We start from the raw sequence: 16,396 nt of genomic DNA, 5'->3' as shown, positions 1-16,396 counted from the left end.
TGGTGCTTAGTTTACAAGTGCCATTCATGTTTTGGACGTCTATAAGCTGGCATTTAGATGTCTATGGTGCCTAGACATCTTAAGTTCCAATTTTTACAAAGCTGGGATATGGACGTCTGAAACTAAAGAAAGGCCAAATGACAAGAGGGTGCAGAGTCTGGCCATGTTTTGGGTGGGACTAGGGCAGGCCCAAAAAATAGATGCTCATTCCCCTTCTGAAATGGAGAATAAAACTTCTGTGTTCATAAAGATGGATGCCGGGAGTTAGTCCTGGTACCCTAGATGTCCAGGTTTCAGAAAAGTGCTCATATTGAGCATTGCTGCTCTTGAGGGCATTAGGGAACGGCATTTCCTTAATACTCCAGTGGTTGGTGTGTCATCGTTCCCCCCACCCCCTTGGGGAAAAAAAGCCAAACTAGCAAGGGATACTGACTGCTTTGGGAGATGTTTACATTTCTAAAATAGCTGATATAAACTTGTTTTAGTTCATATGTACATGAGTTGCCAGATGCTCCTCTGTTGCCTACTTGATATTTTTAATGTCTATTTTCTAAAATGGATATTCATGCGGCATATCGAGAGCAAAAAAAAGGGGGGGGGATATAAACCCCTATGAATATATACAAATCTAAAGAACAGGAGTGGGAAGCAATTAAATTCCACCCAGCTACAGAGATGAGTTAATTCATGCATAAAATTCTGTTTATTAGTAGACAAAAAAAAAAATCAGTGATGGTAAAATTTTCTAAAACCAATAAAATACATAAAAAGTGCCTGATTGTATTACATATGAAAAGGAGTTTCCAATACGCATGAAAATATTTCCACACTTGCAGAACGGAGTTTGCAATACACACAAGTAATTCCAGCCTTAACTCAGATCTGTGGTTTGGTGGTAAACGCCTGCCTCAGGAGTCACAAAATCTAGCCAAGAAATAGGTTTGACTCATATATAGGCAAATATTTTCAATAAATCGGCATGGGTTGAACAAAACTAGGCAGGACAAAACAGTCAAGCTGTGGGCTTCTAAAGTACAGTCTCTTGTAGCCAGTTACATTGCACAATATTGACCCCATTGTTTATATATCCTTAGAAGTTGTAATGCCAAAATAATTAAATTGACCATTTTTACTTGAGAATTTTCCACTGAGAGCTACACTGACTTGTCCAATTAGCATTTTTTTTTAAACGGTTTAGCTGATCCCTTTTTATTGTTAGTTACTTTCAGGTAAATAGGTATAGAGAGAACCCTGATGTCAGATGTAACTTAGATCATAGTCGTTAATCGTAGGAACCTTGTTCTTGTCTGTATACTTGAACTATAGAAATAAGTCAGTCAGCTTATCATAGTTCCGCTTTTCTTAGGAATGAAATGCGCACATACAGTGGGTTAAAATCAGGCCTGGCTCACTCCATCGTCAAGAAATTGGGTATATTTGGCACCCTTATAAGTTATTTAGCAAATTTCTATTTTGCATTATCTATAAAAATCTAAGCAGGTGAGAACCTGAGGAACTGTGTTCAATTCCCACTGCAGCTCCTTGTGACTCTGGGCAAGTCACTTAACCCTCCATTGCTCCAGGTACAATATAATACTATGTAAATAAGTACCTGTATATACTATGTAAACTGCTTTGAATGTAGTTTCAAAAACTACAGAAAGGCAGTATATAAAGTCCCATTTCCCGTTCCCTATCTGAGATTCTACACGGAATGTTGCTAGTGGAGGAGTAGCCTAGTGGTTAGTGCAGCGGACTTTGATCCTGGGGAACTGGGTTCAATTCCCACTGCAGCTCTTTGTGACTCTGGCCAAGTCACTTAACCCTCCGTTGCCCCAGGTACAAACAAGTGCCTGCATATACTATGTAAAATGCTTTGATTGTAACCACAGAAAGTCAGTATATCAGGTCCTTTCCCTTCCCTTTACATCACAACCACGGTGCAATAAAATTCCAACTCATTCTAAAGAATATACTTGCTGAAACAGAAAAGGCAGATTTCTGAAGGGTTTTGTTGTTCCTTTCTATGCCTGTGGGATGATAAATCCTTGAGAAGCTCCAAAGAGACAGTGCCCCCTTATGGATTTTTCACATACTTTTTATATAAAGTAGAATATATTTACATGGAGCTGCATTTTTAGAAAGGGCACAACCTAGAATATGGTTGTATTTTAGAATAGGATCCGCTGACATACAACCTCTTCTAAAATACATGAGAAGTGGACAACCAAGCACTGACTACTACGTCCAGCATGAACATCCATTTTACAACCTGAAACGTCCAAACTATGAACGGGGCAAAGCAAGAGACATGGACATCTGTGTGACAGCAGAACATCTAGACTATAAAATGGCCACATAGATGTCCGTATAAAGGAGTAATCTAATGGATATATACAGCCTGCTAAGAACCAGGGCAGAGAACCAGAGACTGCCTGTTCCAAGTCCCATTGCAAGTTTTGTAATTTATTATTATTATTATTATTTTTAAATACTTGATCCCTCCAGGGACAGGAAAATACCAACGGTGACTTCCCTTATTCCATTCAGTGGAGAACTCAATTGGAGCATCTTTCTGTAACCTGTACTTTCCAAGTACCAGTTCTACATAAGTACATAAGTATTGCCACACTGGGACAGACCAAAGCCCAGTATCCTGTTTCCAACAGTGGCCAATCCAGGTCACAAATACTTGGCATGATCCCAGAAAAGCTCAATACATTTTATGCTGCTTATCCCAGAAATAAGCAGTGGATTTTCCCAAGTCAATTTAATAATGGTCTATGGACTTTTCCTTTTAGGAAGCCGTCCAGACACTTTTTAAACCCCGCTAAGCTAACTGCCTTTACCACATTCTCTGACAACGAATTCAAGAGTTTAATTACACGTTGAGTGTATGGATGTCCATCTTTTTAGACATGTATGTCTCTTCTCCTTCTGCAATCGGAGTTGGACGTCCATCTTTTGGTTCCTCCCTAATCATGCCCAAATCGCGCACACAGACTATGCCCCCTTGCCAAATAGATGTACAGCAATTTAGACGCTCGTATTTGGATGTCTGTGCAATATGGATGTCTAAATGCTGGTTTTTAGACATCCAAAACACAAATAGTTTCTAAAATAAGCACCTTAGTAAATGAGGGCAAATAAAAAAACATTATGATCCATCTAGTCTGCCGAGTAAAGTGCAGGCTACAACCTTCTCTTTGTTTAGGGTTGTACCTGCTGCTCTGTATAGATTACGCCCCCTCTATGCCCTTTTGAAATGTTAGTCATTTAAATTTTTCTTTGATTCTAGCCAGGATCCTTGGTGTTTATACCTTTTTGAATTCTTACCCCCTCTCCCCCACAAAAAAAATACCCCTGGATTTGTGTAAAGCTTGCTTACGTTATTGAAATTGATAGCTACAGATAAATAGATTTTCTGCACATTTGTTAACATACACATAAATATAATTTATTATTATTATTTGTTACATTTGTATCCCACATTTTCCCACATATTTGCAGGCTGAATGTGGCGTACATAATACCGTGAAGGCATTCGCCAAGTCCGGTACGGGATAAGTACAAAATGTTGTAGTGGGATAGGGGAAGATAAGATTCAATCAAGTTGGGTTTGAGGTATAAGGGTTTGTTAATGTCCAATAGAACTTCATCTGTAGGATCAGCAATACTATTCAGTCCTGTTCTTAAGACATCTACATGACAAAATTGTAAAATGTGGCTTCACTTTTCTATATGATGATCACACACATTGTGTTTGAGGTTCAGGATTCTTATTTTTTGTATGTGTGACCTTCTGTTTGTGTTTTATTTCCCAACCCCCCTGCTTCATGAAGACCACGCCTTTCTTGGTTTCCGTCCTTCCATGGTTGCTGCAGCTTGTATTAGTGCCTCTCGCATCTGTCTGCATATTTCTCCGTCCTGGACCACACAACTGCAACTTTTAACGGCCTACTCTGTGGAGCATCTCGCTGTGTGCATTGACCTGCTGCTTATGTAAGCACATCCAAGCATCTTCTCTGCCACCTGGCCCATTGGGTTTCAAGATTAAAAGTATTTATTTAGTTGTTTTGTTAAACCTTTAAATATCTGATTGGAAGCTTTTACAAAATCCACGATTTGGAAAATAGCCTGAACTGGACAGTCAAATCAGATTGATTGAACAGGCTTTTGTAACGATGAAGCTCAGGAGCGTTACTGTATGAATAAAAAGTACAAAACGGGGGTGGAAGGGAGAAAGATGATCCAGTAGACCCTTCACAGGCCGTGTTTCAGCTTGAAGTTTACTATTTAAGCTCCAACGACCCCTGAGGAAGGATTTATGCTGAAAAACGAACCATGTAGGGTCTATGGGGTCATCTTCTCATTGTTTATTTTGGCAAATAAACTATTTTAGAAGCTTGGACTTCATTTTTGCCCATTTGTCTTGGAACATTTTCTTCCTTCCACCCCTGTTTTGTGCTTTTGATCTTTCAGCGGAAGCTGTGTGAACTCTCCTTTTGCTTTGACTATGTAAATAGAAGCAGGTCTTGGATACTCTGAGTATAGGCCTAATTAATTTACTTTCTCAGAATTACAACTTGATTTTCTGTATTTTCTCATATATTCAACCCAATTTTTTCCAAAATATAATTTTTAAGTTATAAAACTTACACGTTACAGTAGACATAACATTCAGATAAATTTTTTTTTTTAAATTCTAATTGTGCATGAAGGCCCCCATTACAGTGTAGTACATCTGTTTTCAGCAATATGCTGTCTCAGCGTTGGTATTGTTTTGGTGATGGTGTTATGTGTCGGTAAGGGGATTTGAGATTGTGTTGAGTGTCAAGGAGAGTGGGTGGGGGAGAGTAGACTGAAGGAAAAGTTAAAGGAGGGAGCAGAAAGGTATGCTGTGTTATGGGCTGAGGGAAAATTTAGTAGACCGTTTCTCGACTGTTTGGGTTTAAGATTCTTATATTGTTTCTAATTGTTTTTATGACACATTATAGCCCAAAGGTTTCCCAATTTTTTGCCATCCATTCTTGGGTGTTGAGTCACTATTTAAGCTTATATTTTTAAACTAGTTTCATCCTATCTTCCTTGAATACCTGTTGTGTGTGTTGGGGCTACTTGCCTGTTACGAGATTGGTGGTCTAGTGGGAGCAGCTCAGGGGTTGGGTTTGGTTTGGTTGTAGACCTATGATTTTGGTTATCTGTGAACCTATTCTTTTGCTAGTAGACTCTGTTCACAGAGCATTTTTATCACATGTGAAAACAGTATCCTTCCACATTCTTTTAAAGGTTATGCATCTTAATTGTGGTTAAGAGAAGCTCTCATTGAGGGTCTTGTATTTTGATATAGTTGGTAGCAAAAGAACATCTGTGGATGAATGTGTGGATCCATTGGCCCTCATCTAGGGATCTCTTAAACCAGTTTTTCTATCTATTAATATACGGGAAATTTTCCCTGTCACTGTTTAGTTTGTCAAGTCGGTCCAATGGCTCTATTTATATTGGGCACTTAAAGGATGCTGCTTTGATTTCAAATGTTTTCCTTTGGGATTTAAGATTAGAGTCTGTCTTCTGTTAAATCATGGATCTAAAAGTATTAACAAAAGGACATGCGTGCTGGGCCTAGGTCTAATATTTGTTGCAGTGACACAAATGAATGTCTTCCCAACTCTGAGGAAAAGGCGAGAAACACCCACCCACTTGGTCATCTATTCTTCATACTTGAGAGCTATGAATTGTTCATATAGTATTTGGCTATAGCAGGATAGGATTATCTCAATTTAGTTAAGAAAATAAACAATTTTATACTATGAGCTGGTCCCATAATATTCAGAAGTGTGTCCTTCTTTTCTTTTTTTTTTTTTTTTGCCCGTCAATTTTTTTTCCACAGTACCTCTGAAAGGGAACTGATTTGCCGGAACTATTTTCTGCTTCTCCCCAGTACGCTGGTTTAGGGTTGTGGTAGTACTATTTGATTGCTTTGCATATTGTTACTGTTTACTGTAGTTTGAGGTTGAGATTAGGGATGTGCATTCATTTGTTTCGTTTCATGGGTTGTTTTGTTTTTCTGTCATCAGTAGTTTGCACTGTTGCTTAAATAGGGTTCACTGGGGTGCAATAGCTGTATTGGTGATGTTGCTTACAAAAGGAAAAAAAAATTCCCTGAATGAAACAAAATCCCCAAAACTATACAGGAAACTAAACAAAACTGATATTTTTGGCTCTATACCCCAAGCCATCCCCCCTTTTTTTTTTTAATAAATAAAGCATCAGAATGGCTTTCATTTTGTCCTTGTCTGTCTTAACTGGTTATATATTGAGCCCTTTATTTATAGAAAGAAGGCCATAGGTATCTTGGTGTCTTATTTATTGATTGATTGATTGAACAAGTATATTAATATGGGAATTATTGTCCTAGATACCAGTTGGTCCAGCCAAGTCACTGGAGGGTTTTCTGTGTATCTGATTTCTGTCTGATCATTTCTAATTTGGCTGTGTAGTTAAGGTCATAGAGGTATGCTGGATTATTTGAGGATATTTGTAGACACTCAGTGCCAGAGCTTTTGATCTTTGATATATTAATTTACAGGACCGTACGACTTCTGAGAAGTTGGCAATTTCCTTCGGGGGTGGGGAATGGGGGTTTGGGGTGCCCATGTGTCTGTCGTGATGTCATCTGTTTTGTTGCCTTAGTAAAGAATGAGTGTGGCGAGGGGAAAATGTAGGGGTTGTCCCTAAAAATGGCAAGGACAAATCAAGATTAAGTATGCATATGTTCTATTGCAACACACCATATGCTATAAGTTTATCTTGTTGGGCAGACTGGATGGGACTATATGGGTCTTTATTGGCTGTCATCTACTATGTTACTGTGTTATACTACTATGTCTTTTTCTTTTCTAATTTTCCTCTCGAAGCATTCTAGCATTCAAAGGCTGTGGGATAGATGGTGCTCATACCTACTTTGCCTTGTAATATTTTGCCATGCTAAAACAGCTAAGCTTTTTATTTTTAGGTAGTATACAAAGTTACTTTCCTAGTTATGTCCCCCCACCTATCGATAGACTGAACTCAAGGCAGTTTTGATGTGTCCTCTTATCTCGTCATGTCTTCCTTGACAGGGCTCATGATAATGATGCCAAAGAAGCTAGTAAAGCGAAGAGTCAATCAACAACATTGCCAGAACAGCAGCAAGCGGTGCTTCCAAGTCCCCACCAGTCTCCAGCCCAACTCCTCTTCCAGCAGTCCAGTTACGAACCCCTAATGAGCACACAGCCATCCCAGTTCCAGTCTCCTGTTCAGGATTTGTGCTCGGCTTACCGTGACACTTTGCAGGCCCATGGTAGGTCTAACAGCATCCAGACGGGCAGTTCCAGCAGCTCCGTTCAGCCTTCTTCGAGCCTGCATGCTGGCCTCCAACCTGCTGTGAAGACGCTGCCCATCCAGAGACCTGTCACCATGCAAGTTGCTATAACAGAGACCCGGCATTGCATATCCACAACCTATGGCAGCAGTTATTTAAGTGGACACCATTCTTACACAGAAGGGTGTTTTGACAGATGACGACATGATTAAAACAAAATGGAATTTATTCTAGAGTTGATATCGGGAGGGGAAAAGGGATGCCGTAGGATGGTAACTAGGTGCTTATTCCCATTAACAGAAGGACATAGATTTCTTTTGTTTTTTTGTTTTGTTTTTTAAGACATTTGTCTGCAGTTTTTTTTTGTTAATATATTTTTTTTAATTTTTAAGTGCTTTTACCACAGGTATTAGGAGTCTTTAGGCAAGGATGCTGTAAAAGAGTTCAAACATGAAAAGCAATAACAAATACCTCAGTTTTAGTGTTGATAGATCAACTTTTGAAAAGTGGGATGAAACATTTGTGCAAGATAATTTATGGGATGTGAAGCCTTCCTCTTCCAGATGGTAAATTTAATTAAAATGTGAAAATAATGCAAAAAATTATATATATAAAAAAATTAATGCATTTCAAACTTTATTCATCTCAGCAAAATGGCAAAATAAAGGATACAGGTTCTGGGTGAAGCTAATTTTGAAGGTTAATTGAAGCATGAAGACAAGAAGAGTTCCAATCTGAAATGATTTTTTTCAAAGCCTTTACAAAGATATATGCATTTAAAAAAATACATTTTACTTAAGATTGGAATCCTCTTATTTGAAAAAGAAGACCTCTATATGTGGGATTTGAGATTTTTTTTTGTCCATATCTTCCACGTCAGTAAATGTATGACTTGTGAAATTTACCTCGTAGCTTCAAAGCAAGAAAAGCTTTGCCAGTTGCACAGCTGCCTGTTGGGAGTTCAGAACCTGAAAGTGGACCATGATCTTGCCTTAAAATATGTTGTGTTTATTGTTTTAAATCATTTAGAGTTTATTTGGGAACATCGCTTCAACTGTTGATTAAAATGGGAAAAATCATGCTGAAAGTCTGGAAGCAACTCTGGTTTTTTATAAGCTGCTGCCTTAACTGACTTTTTCTTTTAGAGACATTTTTGTTTACAATTTATATCAGGGATTTGGTATTGCTACTTGAAACAAAATTCCTTGAACGGAAATAAGGTACTGCCTGTCTCCAGGTTTCCGGAAGACTGGATTATAAAAAAGGGAGGCTTAGGTGTGATTTGTGGCTAATAATTTAAAATGATTATTCACTACAGATTTTGTCAATGTCTTTGAAATGCATTGTATTTAATGGTTATTAATTTTTTTTCTTTATTGTCATTGTTTAACTTATTTAGTGTGTGCAGTTCTTATTTACTAAGTGGTGATATCACAATCTGGACGTGACAGAATCTGTACCGTTGAATCGAGTTGTGATGTCACACATCGATGCAGAGAAGGAAAAAGACAGCCATTACGGTTCAGCTGTAGAAGAGATGTATCTTTCAGCACCGCTTAAAGGATTTATGTTGAAATGTTGGCCAGGTGTAACGGATGTAGCTTGTTACTTAAAGCATAATTCTGCCAGCTGCTCTTTTTGGGGTCCTTTTGCTAAGGTGCACTGAAAAATGGGCTGCGGTAGTGTTGGCGCGTGTTCTGGACACACGCAGATCCATTTTTCAGGGCACCTGTAAAAAAGGCCTTTTTAAAATTTTTGCCGAAAATGGATGTGAGGCAAAATAAAAATTGGCACGCATCCATTTTGGGTCTGAGACCTTACCGCCAGCCATTGACTTGGTGGTAAGGTCTCTCACGTTAACTGTGCGGTAAGTGCATCAAGTCGGAGATACTGGCCGATTTTTGCCACGTGCCAGAAAATAAAACACCACACAGGCCACGCGGTAGCCGGGTGGTAACTCCAAATTGATGCGTGTAGGTTTCTACGCGGCTTAGTAAAAGGGCCCCTTCATTTGCTGTGTTTAGGTTTGGGAACACGTGTGGTTCACTGTAAACATATGAGTACATAGAACTTTGGTACACACCAGTGGCAGAAATTCAAGTTAGGGTCCCATAAATAAATATCGGAAAGGGCCCCTAAAGAAGGAGGGGGCCCTCCTTAGATATGGGGCCCCCTGTCCTGCAGAGGTTGCTTGGATGAATTTGTGCCAATGGTGGAGACATCTCTTGACTTAGCAGGGCTGACATGATGTGTTTCTTGAGTTTTCTGTTGGTCGTGAAGTCCTCTTTCATATAGTTTAAAGAAAGGTCATTGTATTTAAACAAGATCCAAAGTATAACTGTTCTCAGGATGTCTGTTGATAATCAGAAGTGCAATATATATTTTTATATTGACTTTGGGCTCTGATCATGAAGGGAGATTCATTCTTTCCTTTTTTGTTTTTTGAAGGGAGAAGGGTGCCTTGGAAGTAGAAGTCCTCTACTAATAGAAAAGGATCATAGATGCTTGTGATCAAGCTGCTAGAGAATAGCCTGTCTTTTATTTTTATTTTAACTAGAAACTGATACATTTCAAGCTCATCTGTCGGTCTTGCTAATGTTTGTTTTCAGTAACTATTAGTCACTGTGATAATGTTGCATATTGCAGCCTTTTATTTTAATATGTGAAAGTCTTCTGTACAAACAAATAAGATCAGAAAGGACAAAGAAAACCTTGCTGATTTTGTGTAAAAAGGCCTTGCCTTCTATGTTGAGTTATTTAGAAATGTATAGGATAGTGGCTTTGGGGGTGTAAGGTTAAACTATGGGTTTTGGGTTTTTTTTGTATTTTGTGACTTTATTTCTACCTCCCCTATGATATGTGACTGCCTGTACCAATTTGTAATACTCTTGAGAGATGTGAGAAATGTTCCTTTTGTATCTGTAAAAATATTAAAAGCATTGTGATCTTCACACGTGGATTAGTGGCGATACATAGCCCTCGGTGCTGTGACTAGTGCCAACTTTTGAAAATGTGCAGTCTTTCAATAAAGTGAGCAAATGGTACAAGAATCCAGCAGACTGTCATTTTTATAAATTGTTTCCCTCGTTAGAAAAGTTCCACTTATCCCCAAGCCATTACTAATGAGCTTTTCTCTTGCTTGTGTTCCTGATAGATTTCTGGAATGGAGATATTACTTGCACCTTCATCATGGAAGATACACTCAAAAAGAATGTTTTGTGTTTTTTGTTTTTTTTTGTTTGTTATTTCCTGATTGTTCACATTCTATTCACATGCTCATAATCTTTTCAAAATGTTAATTGAATGAGAAAGATGACACTCAAAAGTTGCTAATAAAAGCCTTCTCTGAACAAAGCTTTGTACACAGACGTGGTGCCTAACACAACTTAATGAAAAGCCCCTAATTCTCACTGAATGCATCTAAAATGGTGGGATGTGTCCATGATATCCAAGACAGAAACAAAAGAGAAGCAGACCTTATAATAAAAGTCTTGAGTAGCTCTTTAAAACACCCAGGTGTCAAACAGTGTTGCCCATCAGGGCCGGCCGTGTTTCACCAGATGGCTGTGTGGGGGCAAGAAAAACCAGGGGGAAGCGAAAAGAGCACATGATAGTTCACACACTGTTGTTATCAGTTTTGGTGGAACCTGAGCCTTTACCAGCTGGTTTTTCAGGCCCCCCCCCCCCCCCCCGAGGCAAGAGACTTCATAGTTCTGAGAGCTGCAGGGTGGAGATGGAAGTGAAGGTAGCTAGCTTGCTTTATTTGGATTTAATAACTGCCTTTATTTATTTATTTATTTATTGTACTTGTATCCCACATTTTCCCACCTATTTGCAGGCTCAATGTGGCTTACAACGTTCTGTTATGGCAGTGCCATAACAGGGAAGAAATACAATTGTTGTGGCAGAGAGATAAAAGAAGACAGGATCTGATTATGCAGCTGTACAGTGAGACATTCTGAGTAAAGGAGTATAAAAGTTGTGTTGAAGTAGTTAAGGGTTCTCGTGGTAGGCTTTGTTAAAGAGAGAGGTTTTCAAAGCTTTGCGGAAGTTGTTTAATTCGTGGATTGTTTTCAGGTGAGTTGGTAGTTCATTCCACATCTTTGTACTCATGTAGGAAAAGCTGGATGCATGTGTTAGTTTGTATTTGACCCCTTTACAGCTGGGGAAGTGTAGGTTGAGAAAAGTGCGGGAAGATCGTTTAGCATTTCTGGGTGGAAGGTCCACTAGGTGTAACATGTATGTCGGGGCGTTTCCATGAATGATTTTATGAACAATCGTGCATATCTTGAACATGGTACGTTCTTTCAGTGGGAGCCAGTGTAGGTTCTTTCTTAGGGGTTTTGCACTTTCATATTTGGTTTTCCCAAATATGAGTCTGGCTGCAGTATTCTGGGCCATCTGGAGTTTCCTTTAGGTTTTGTTTGAATGGGATATAGATTGTGACATCATCTGCATATATGTATGGGTTAAGGTTTTGGTTGTATAATAGCTTGGCTAGTGGTATCATCATTAGGTTAAAGAGGTTTGGTGAGAGGGGGGATCCTTGGGGAACTCCGCAGTCAGGTATCCATGGGTCTGATATTGCTGTTTTAGTTGTTACTTGGTATGATCACCTTGAGTGAAGGAATTCACTAAAGGTGGTGTACAGTAAGAATAAATCATATGCAATAGACAATTATAGCAGTAAAAATATTCAAATAACAATACAAAGTAAGGCATAGTATACTATTTAAAATATCAATACAGAGATGGAAGAGCTGACAGGTGACTGAAGGTGGTTCAGAGATGGGATGCTGATTCATGCACTATCTTGAGAGAGAGAATGAATGAGGTTAAAAAGACAAGTTCTCTTCAGGGAAGCAGGAACATGTGCATCCAGAAACAAGATGGAGAATGTTTTGGGCTTGTGGGGACAGAGAGGTCAAGAAGAACCTACAAGACCAGGAGGGTGAGACATAGGGACAGAGCCTGAGGCCAAGTAGCAGAGGTGATCATAGACAGCAGTCCTTGATTGGAGAGACAGGTCATACCCTTACTTAACCCAGCAGGACAAAGATAGTAGAGAGGATCAGGGAATAACACCAGGTAGACAAAAATAAATAAATAAAGCTAGGCTTAGAAAGGGAGGAGGACTTTGCAGTAGAGCAGACCACTAGTAATGAACTTACAGAAACAAGCAAGGGTGGTTGCAATACATGTGAGACTCCATTACACACAATGCATTGCCTATATGTCATTGCAGGAAGTGACTACAGCAGTAAAAATCCTTAGAAGTGAGAATAACATTAAAGGCATTAAACACATTTTTAGGGCTACATTATAGAACAGAATCCAGTAGGCATGGGTGGGAGCAATCTTGTTTTATGGATAAGATAATATTTGTGGAGCTGATGAAGTTAAATAGGCAGAAATGAAAAAGGTGTGCTACCAGGGTGATAGGTATTATTAAACATCCTGATCCTGATAAACACTAATGCTTTTTTTTTTTTTTCCCTCTGCTGTCTTTTCTTTCCTGGCCAGACTAGTTAAATCATCAGTCACTGAGATTCCCTGTCTAAGGGCTACATGCACTAAAACTAACGAGCCAGCAAGGTGGGTTTTTAACTGGTTCTAGCCAGTTTAATGTGCAAGTAGTAAACAGGGACATGCACAAAAGGGCATTGTCCTGTCATGGTAGCAGCTAACGAAAATGGAATGCAGATGAGCAAATTAGTATTATAATGTGTATAATTCGTATTATAATGAGATGCACTACCGTTTTCCGATTGCCTTACCGTGGAAAGCCTAACGGGAGGTCTGCACCTCTTGGGGCTGCTGTGAGGGAATGGGGGGGGGGAGAGAAACCCTGCAAGTAGGGTGAGAGATTTGCCTCTTTCCTTCTTGACAGGGCAAGGTCCTTTATTTCTAGGAACTGGAAGGAGGCTGCAAACTTTTCGAATTGCTATTAAAGACTAGCCAATTATTGTTATAACCATAAAAGAAAAAAAAAAACAATTGCAGGAAGGGGGCTTTAGGGTTGGGCACAGCTGCGAACCCCTACAGGTGTGCGCCCATTGCTAGGAAGTTGAGCGTTCCATCCATCCCCCTCACCTTTCAGCAGGCAGATGTCCGTTTAGTCGCTGCCCGCACCACCAGCAACACGGTGCTGTCCTCCCGCAGACACTCTGCCCACATGCTCTTCTCATCGTACACGATCACCGCTGAGTAGTGGCCGGCGTGTAGCTGGCTCCACACCTGCTTGGGCAAGATCTGCTCCAGGCTCACCGAGCCCTTAGCCCGCTGCCGCACGATGGTGTTGCAGTGCACGTTGACCGAGCTGTGGATGGAGCCAGCACTGTAAGTCAGGAAGGGTCTGCAGTCTAGTAGCAGGCACCTTCCGGCCCGGCCCCCCTGCCGCCGCGCACTGCCCGGGCACCCTGCACTCGCCTCTCCTACTGCCCTCCAGGTTCAGCAGCCTCTTCAAGACACAGCAGTCCATCTCCTCGATGGTCACCATAATAATCGTGTGCGGGCCAGGGGTTTAGCAGTGCTTCACTCGAAGCGTGTACTTTAAAAGCAACAATGAAAAGAGAAAAAAAGAAGCAGAATAAGAAAAATACGGAGGCGATCCCTTTAAACTCTCCAATAATAATAATAAAAAGAATGTGCTTCAACTAGACAGATGTGAACAAATGACAATTCGCGCCTTGCGATTTCCTGGTTTATAATTATTTACTACAGCGACACAAGACTCCGCCCCTACTCAGCTTCTCGCTTCCCTGATGTCTCTAGTGAAGGATGTCCATAAAGGACGTCCTTGGCATGTGCAGAGCAGCCAACATAACACTTGGCTGCTCTGTGCATGCTCAGCTGGCCCATTGACTTGGAAGGAAATCCCATGCAAATGAGCTAGCAGCGACCATCTCATTTGCATGCGATTTCCTTGATGCATGCCTGTTTCTTACTGATTCGCTAAGGAATCGGTAAGGGAAGGGCTTTAACGATTTTTTTTTTTTTTTAGTGCATCTGGGCTTAAAGCGGGAGACTTGGTGCCTGCCATCTCCTTAATGTCTTGAACCAGATTATTTTCAGTGATTTCCTTGCTCAGGAGGCCTTATCTCTAGAGAAGCAAAGGATTGAACTCTTGCCTCCAGCTATCTTTGTCACCCTAGAGACATGGGCCATTGCACCTTATTAAAGGACTTTAGTTTTGCAGCTTTTGTATCTTCTGCATCTTTCTTGCTACTTTTTTTTGTGCAGCAGTTTGTAGTGATGGGCTATTACCTTTCTTTACCCTGGCCTGAAGTAGACAGACAGGCTCTTAAATCATTATCAGTTTAGAGGCAATGGTAAGAACAGTGGTGAGATGGGGTGTGAAGTGCTTCAAGGAGAGACAAGTCTGGAAACGAAGGTAAGCAGAGTTTAGGCAATAAATGGGACTTACTAACTGCTTTTCCGAAGATTCAGGGGGTGTATAACTGCTACAGCTTAACATAAGTAACTTACATTGTGTTAACAATGTATCTATAGTACAATTACCAAATGTAAGCATGAAATACAATCAGGCCCCAATGCTCAGAGGTAAACATGGGTGCTGGAGGCCTTTAGCACTGGACTAGCGTCCACATTTACTGGCCAATGCTCCGAGGCTGGGAACACAGGAACCATTGAGCTTGCTGAAGAACAGCATAATGAGCATGCAAATGTAACTAAATGAATGCAGATGAGGTAATTTCTTATTCTCTCCTGATGTTCAATGAACAGCACAGTGAACAAGGGCGCCCTTACTGCCGGAAACCCTATGCCAGCTCGGAGCTGGCATTAGGGTGTTGTGTGAAGCAGCCTGGCTGGCCTTTGCCCCTGTTTCTCTGCTGCTCGCCGCAAGTTACTCCCTCTCACACCACGGTGGTCACGGCAGCCCTTAAATCACAAACGCTAGGGTGGAGTGACTTCAAAAAGCCTGCATTAAAAATACACTATAGGATGTTTAGATTGGGGAAGCATGATAGGTACTTCTGTAGAGGGAAAACCTCCTGTAACTTGTCCTGAGGCCAAAGCTCTCTGAGCCTAAACTCAAGCCAGGAAGCAAGGCTGGAAACATTTCTCTTGATGGGACTCATCAATGGGAAAAATCCTTTGCTATAGAAATTAGGGCTTAATGGGAACCCCTGCCTTAAAACTCTGGCCACGATGCACTAAAACAATCGTTAATGCCCATTGCTTACCGATTCCTTAGTGAATCGGTAAGCAACGGGAATGCATCAAGGAAAGGGAATGCAAATGAGCTGCTCGTTGTAGCTCACTTGCATTCTCTATTCCATCGCTAAATAGTCGGCCGGTTGAGCATGCGCGGACCAGCCAAGCATTATGCTGGCTGCTCTGCGCATGCCAAATACGCCTCCCTGTGCCGCCCAAAAGGAAGACGCCGCGCCGCTCACCCCCTCCACGGCCTGCTGCAGGAAGGCTCCAATGCGGCTCGATCCAAAGAGAGTGCAGTTGAAGATGTCCATCCAAAAAGACGTCCTTTTTGGATGTCGTCCTCCCCCCCCCCCCCCCCCCCGCAATAATAAAAACTTCCTTTGTGGATGTTCTTCACTCAGCTGAGAGACCCATAAGTCTCTCAGCCAATCACAGCGTGGCTCAGAGACTTCCGGGTCTCTTCAGCTGAGTGAAGGACATCCAAAAAGGAAGTTTTTATTATTGCGGGGGAAGGACATCCAAAAAGGACGTCTTTTTTTTGAAGCAGCGCGCTAATAATAACCTCTAAAGCTTAAGGGTGGGTTTTGTAGTGTTTTTTTTTTTTTGAGTGAAGAACGTCGATAAAGGATGTCCCTGACGAGTACTTAGACGTCCCCCCCCCCATTTTCTTTTGTTACATTTATTGACGTTTTCAATCCCGCGCAGCCCCAACGAGAGGTACAGACCTCTTGTTTGATTTTCCAGCATTAAGGCAATCGGAAAACGGTAGTGCATCTCATTACAATAGGGTTTCTACACAATTTGCTCATCTGCATTCCATTTTTGTTAGCTGCTACTGTCATTGGAAAATGG

General features: G+C 40.8%; 1 protein-coding gene across 4 annotated transcripts in view; it reads left to right on the top strand.

Moving 5' to 3' along the window:
* CCNJL (cyclin J like) overlaps window positions 1-9,068 on the top strand; it is a 68,187-nt gene extending 59,119 nt beyond the window's left edge. For all 4 annotated transcript variants that reach the window (XM_030213198.1, XM_030213196.1, XM_030213200.1 and 1 more), the window contains exons 6-7: window positions 3,843-4,002; window positions 7,122-9,068. In XM_030213198.1, the coding sequence (XP_030069058.1) occupies window positions 3,843-4,002; window positions 7,122-7,563 (602 nt within the window). In that variant the 3' untranslated portion in view covers window positions 7,564-9,068. The remainder of the gene's footprint in view (window positions 1-3,842; window positions 4,003-7,121) is intronic.
* The last annotated feature ends 7,328 nt before the right edge of the window (window positions 9,069-16,396 follow it).

This window comes from Microcaecilia unicolor, chromosome 8 (genome assembly GCF_901765095.1).
Source record: "Microcaecilia unicolor chromosome 8, aMicUni1.1, whole genome shotgun sequence".
NCBI lineage: Eukaryota > Metazoa > Chordata > Amphibia > Gymnophiona > Siphonopidae > Microcaecilia > Microcaecilia unicolor.
Note: the sequence above shows the minus strand (reverse complement) of the source record. Positions and strands in the feature narration are given on the sequence as shown.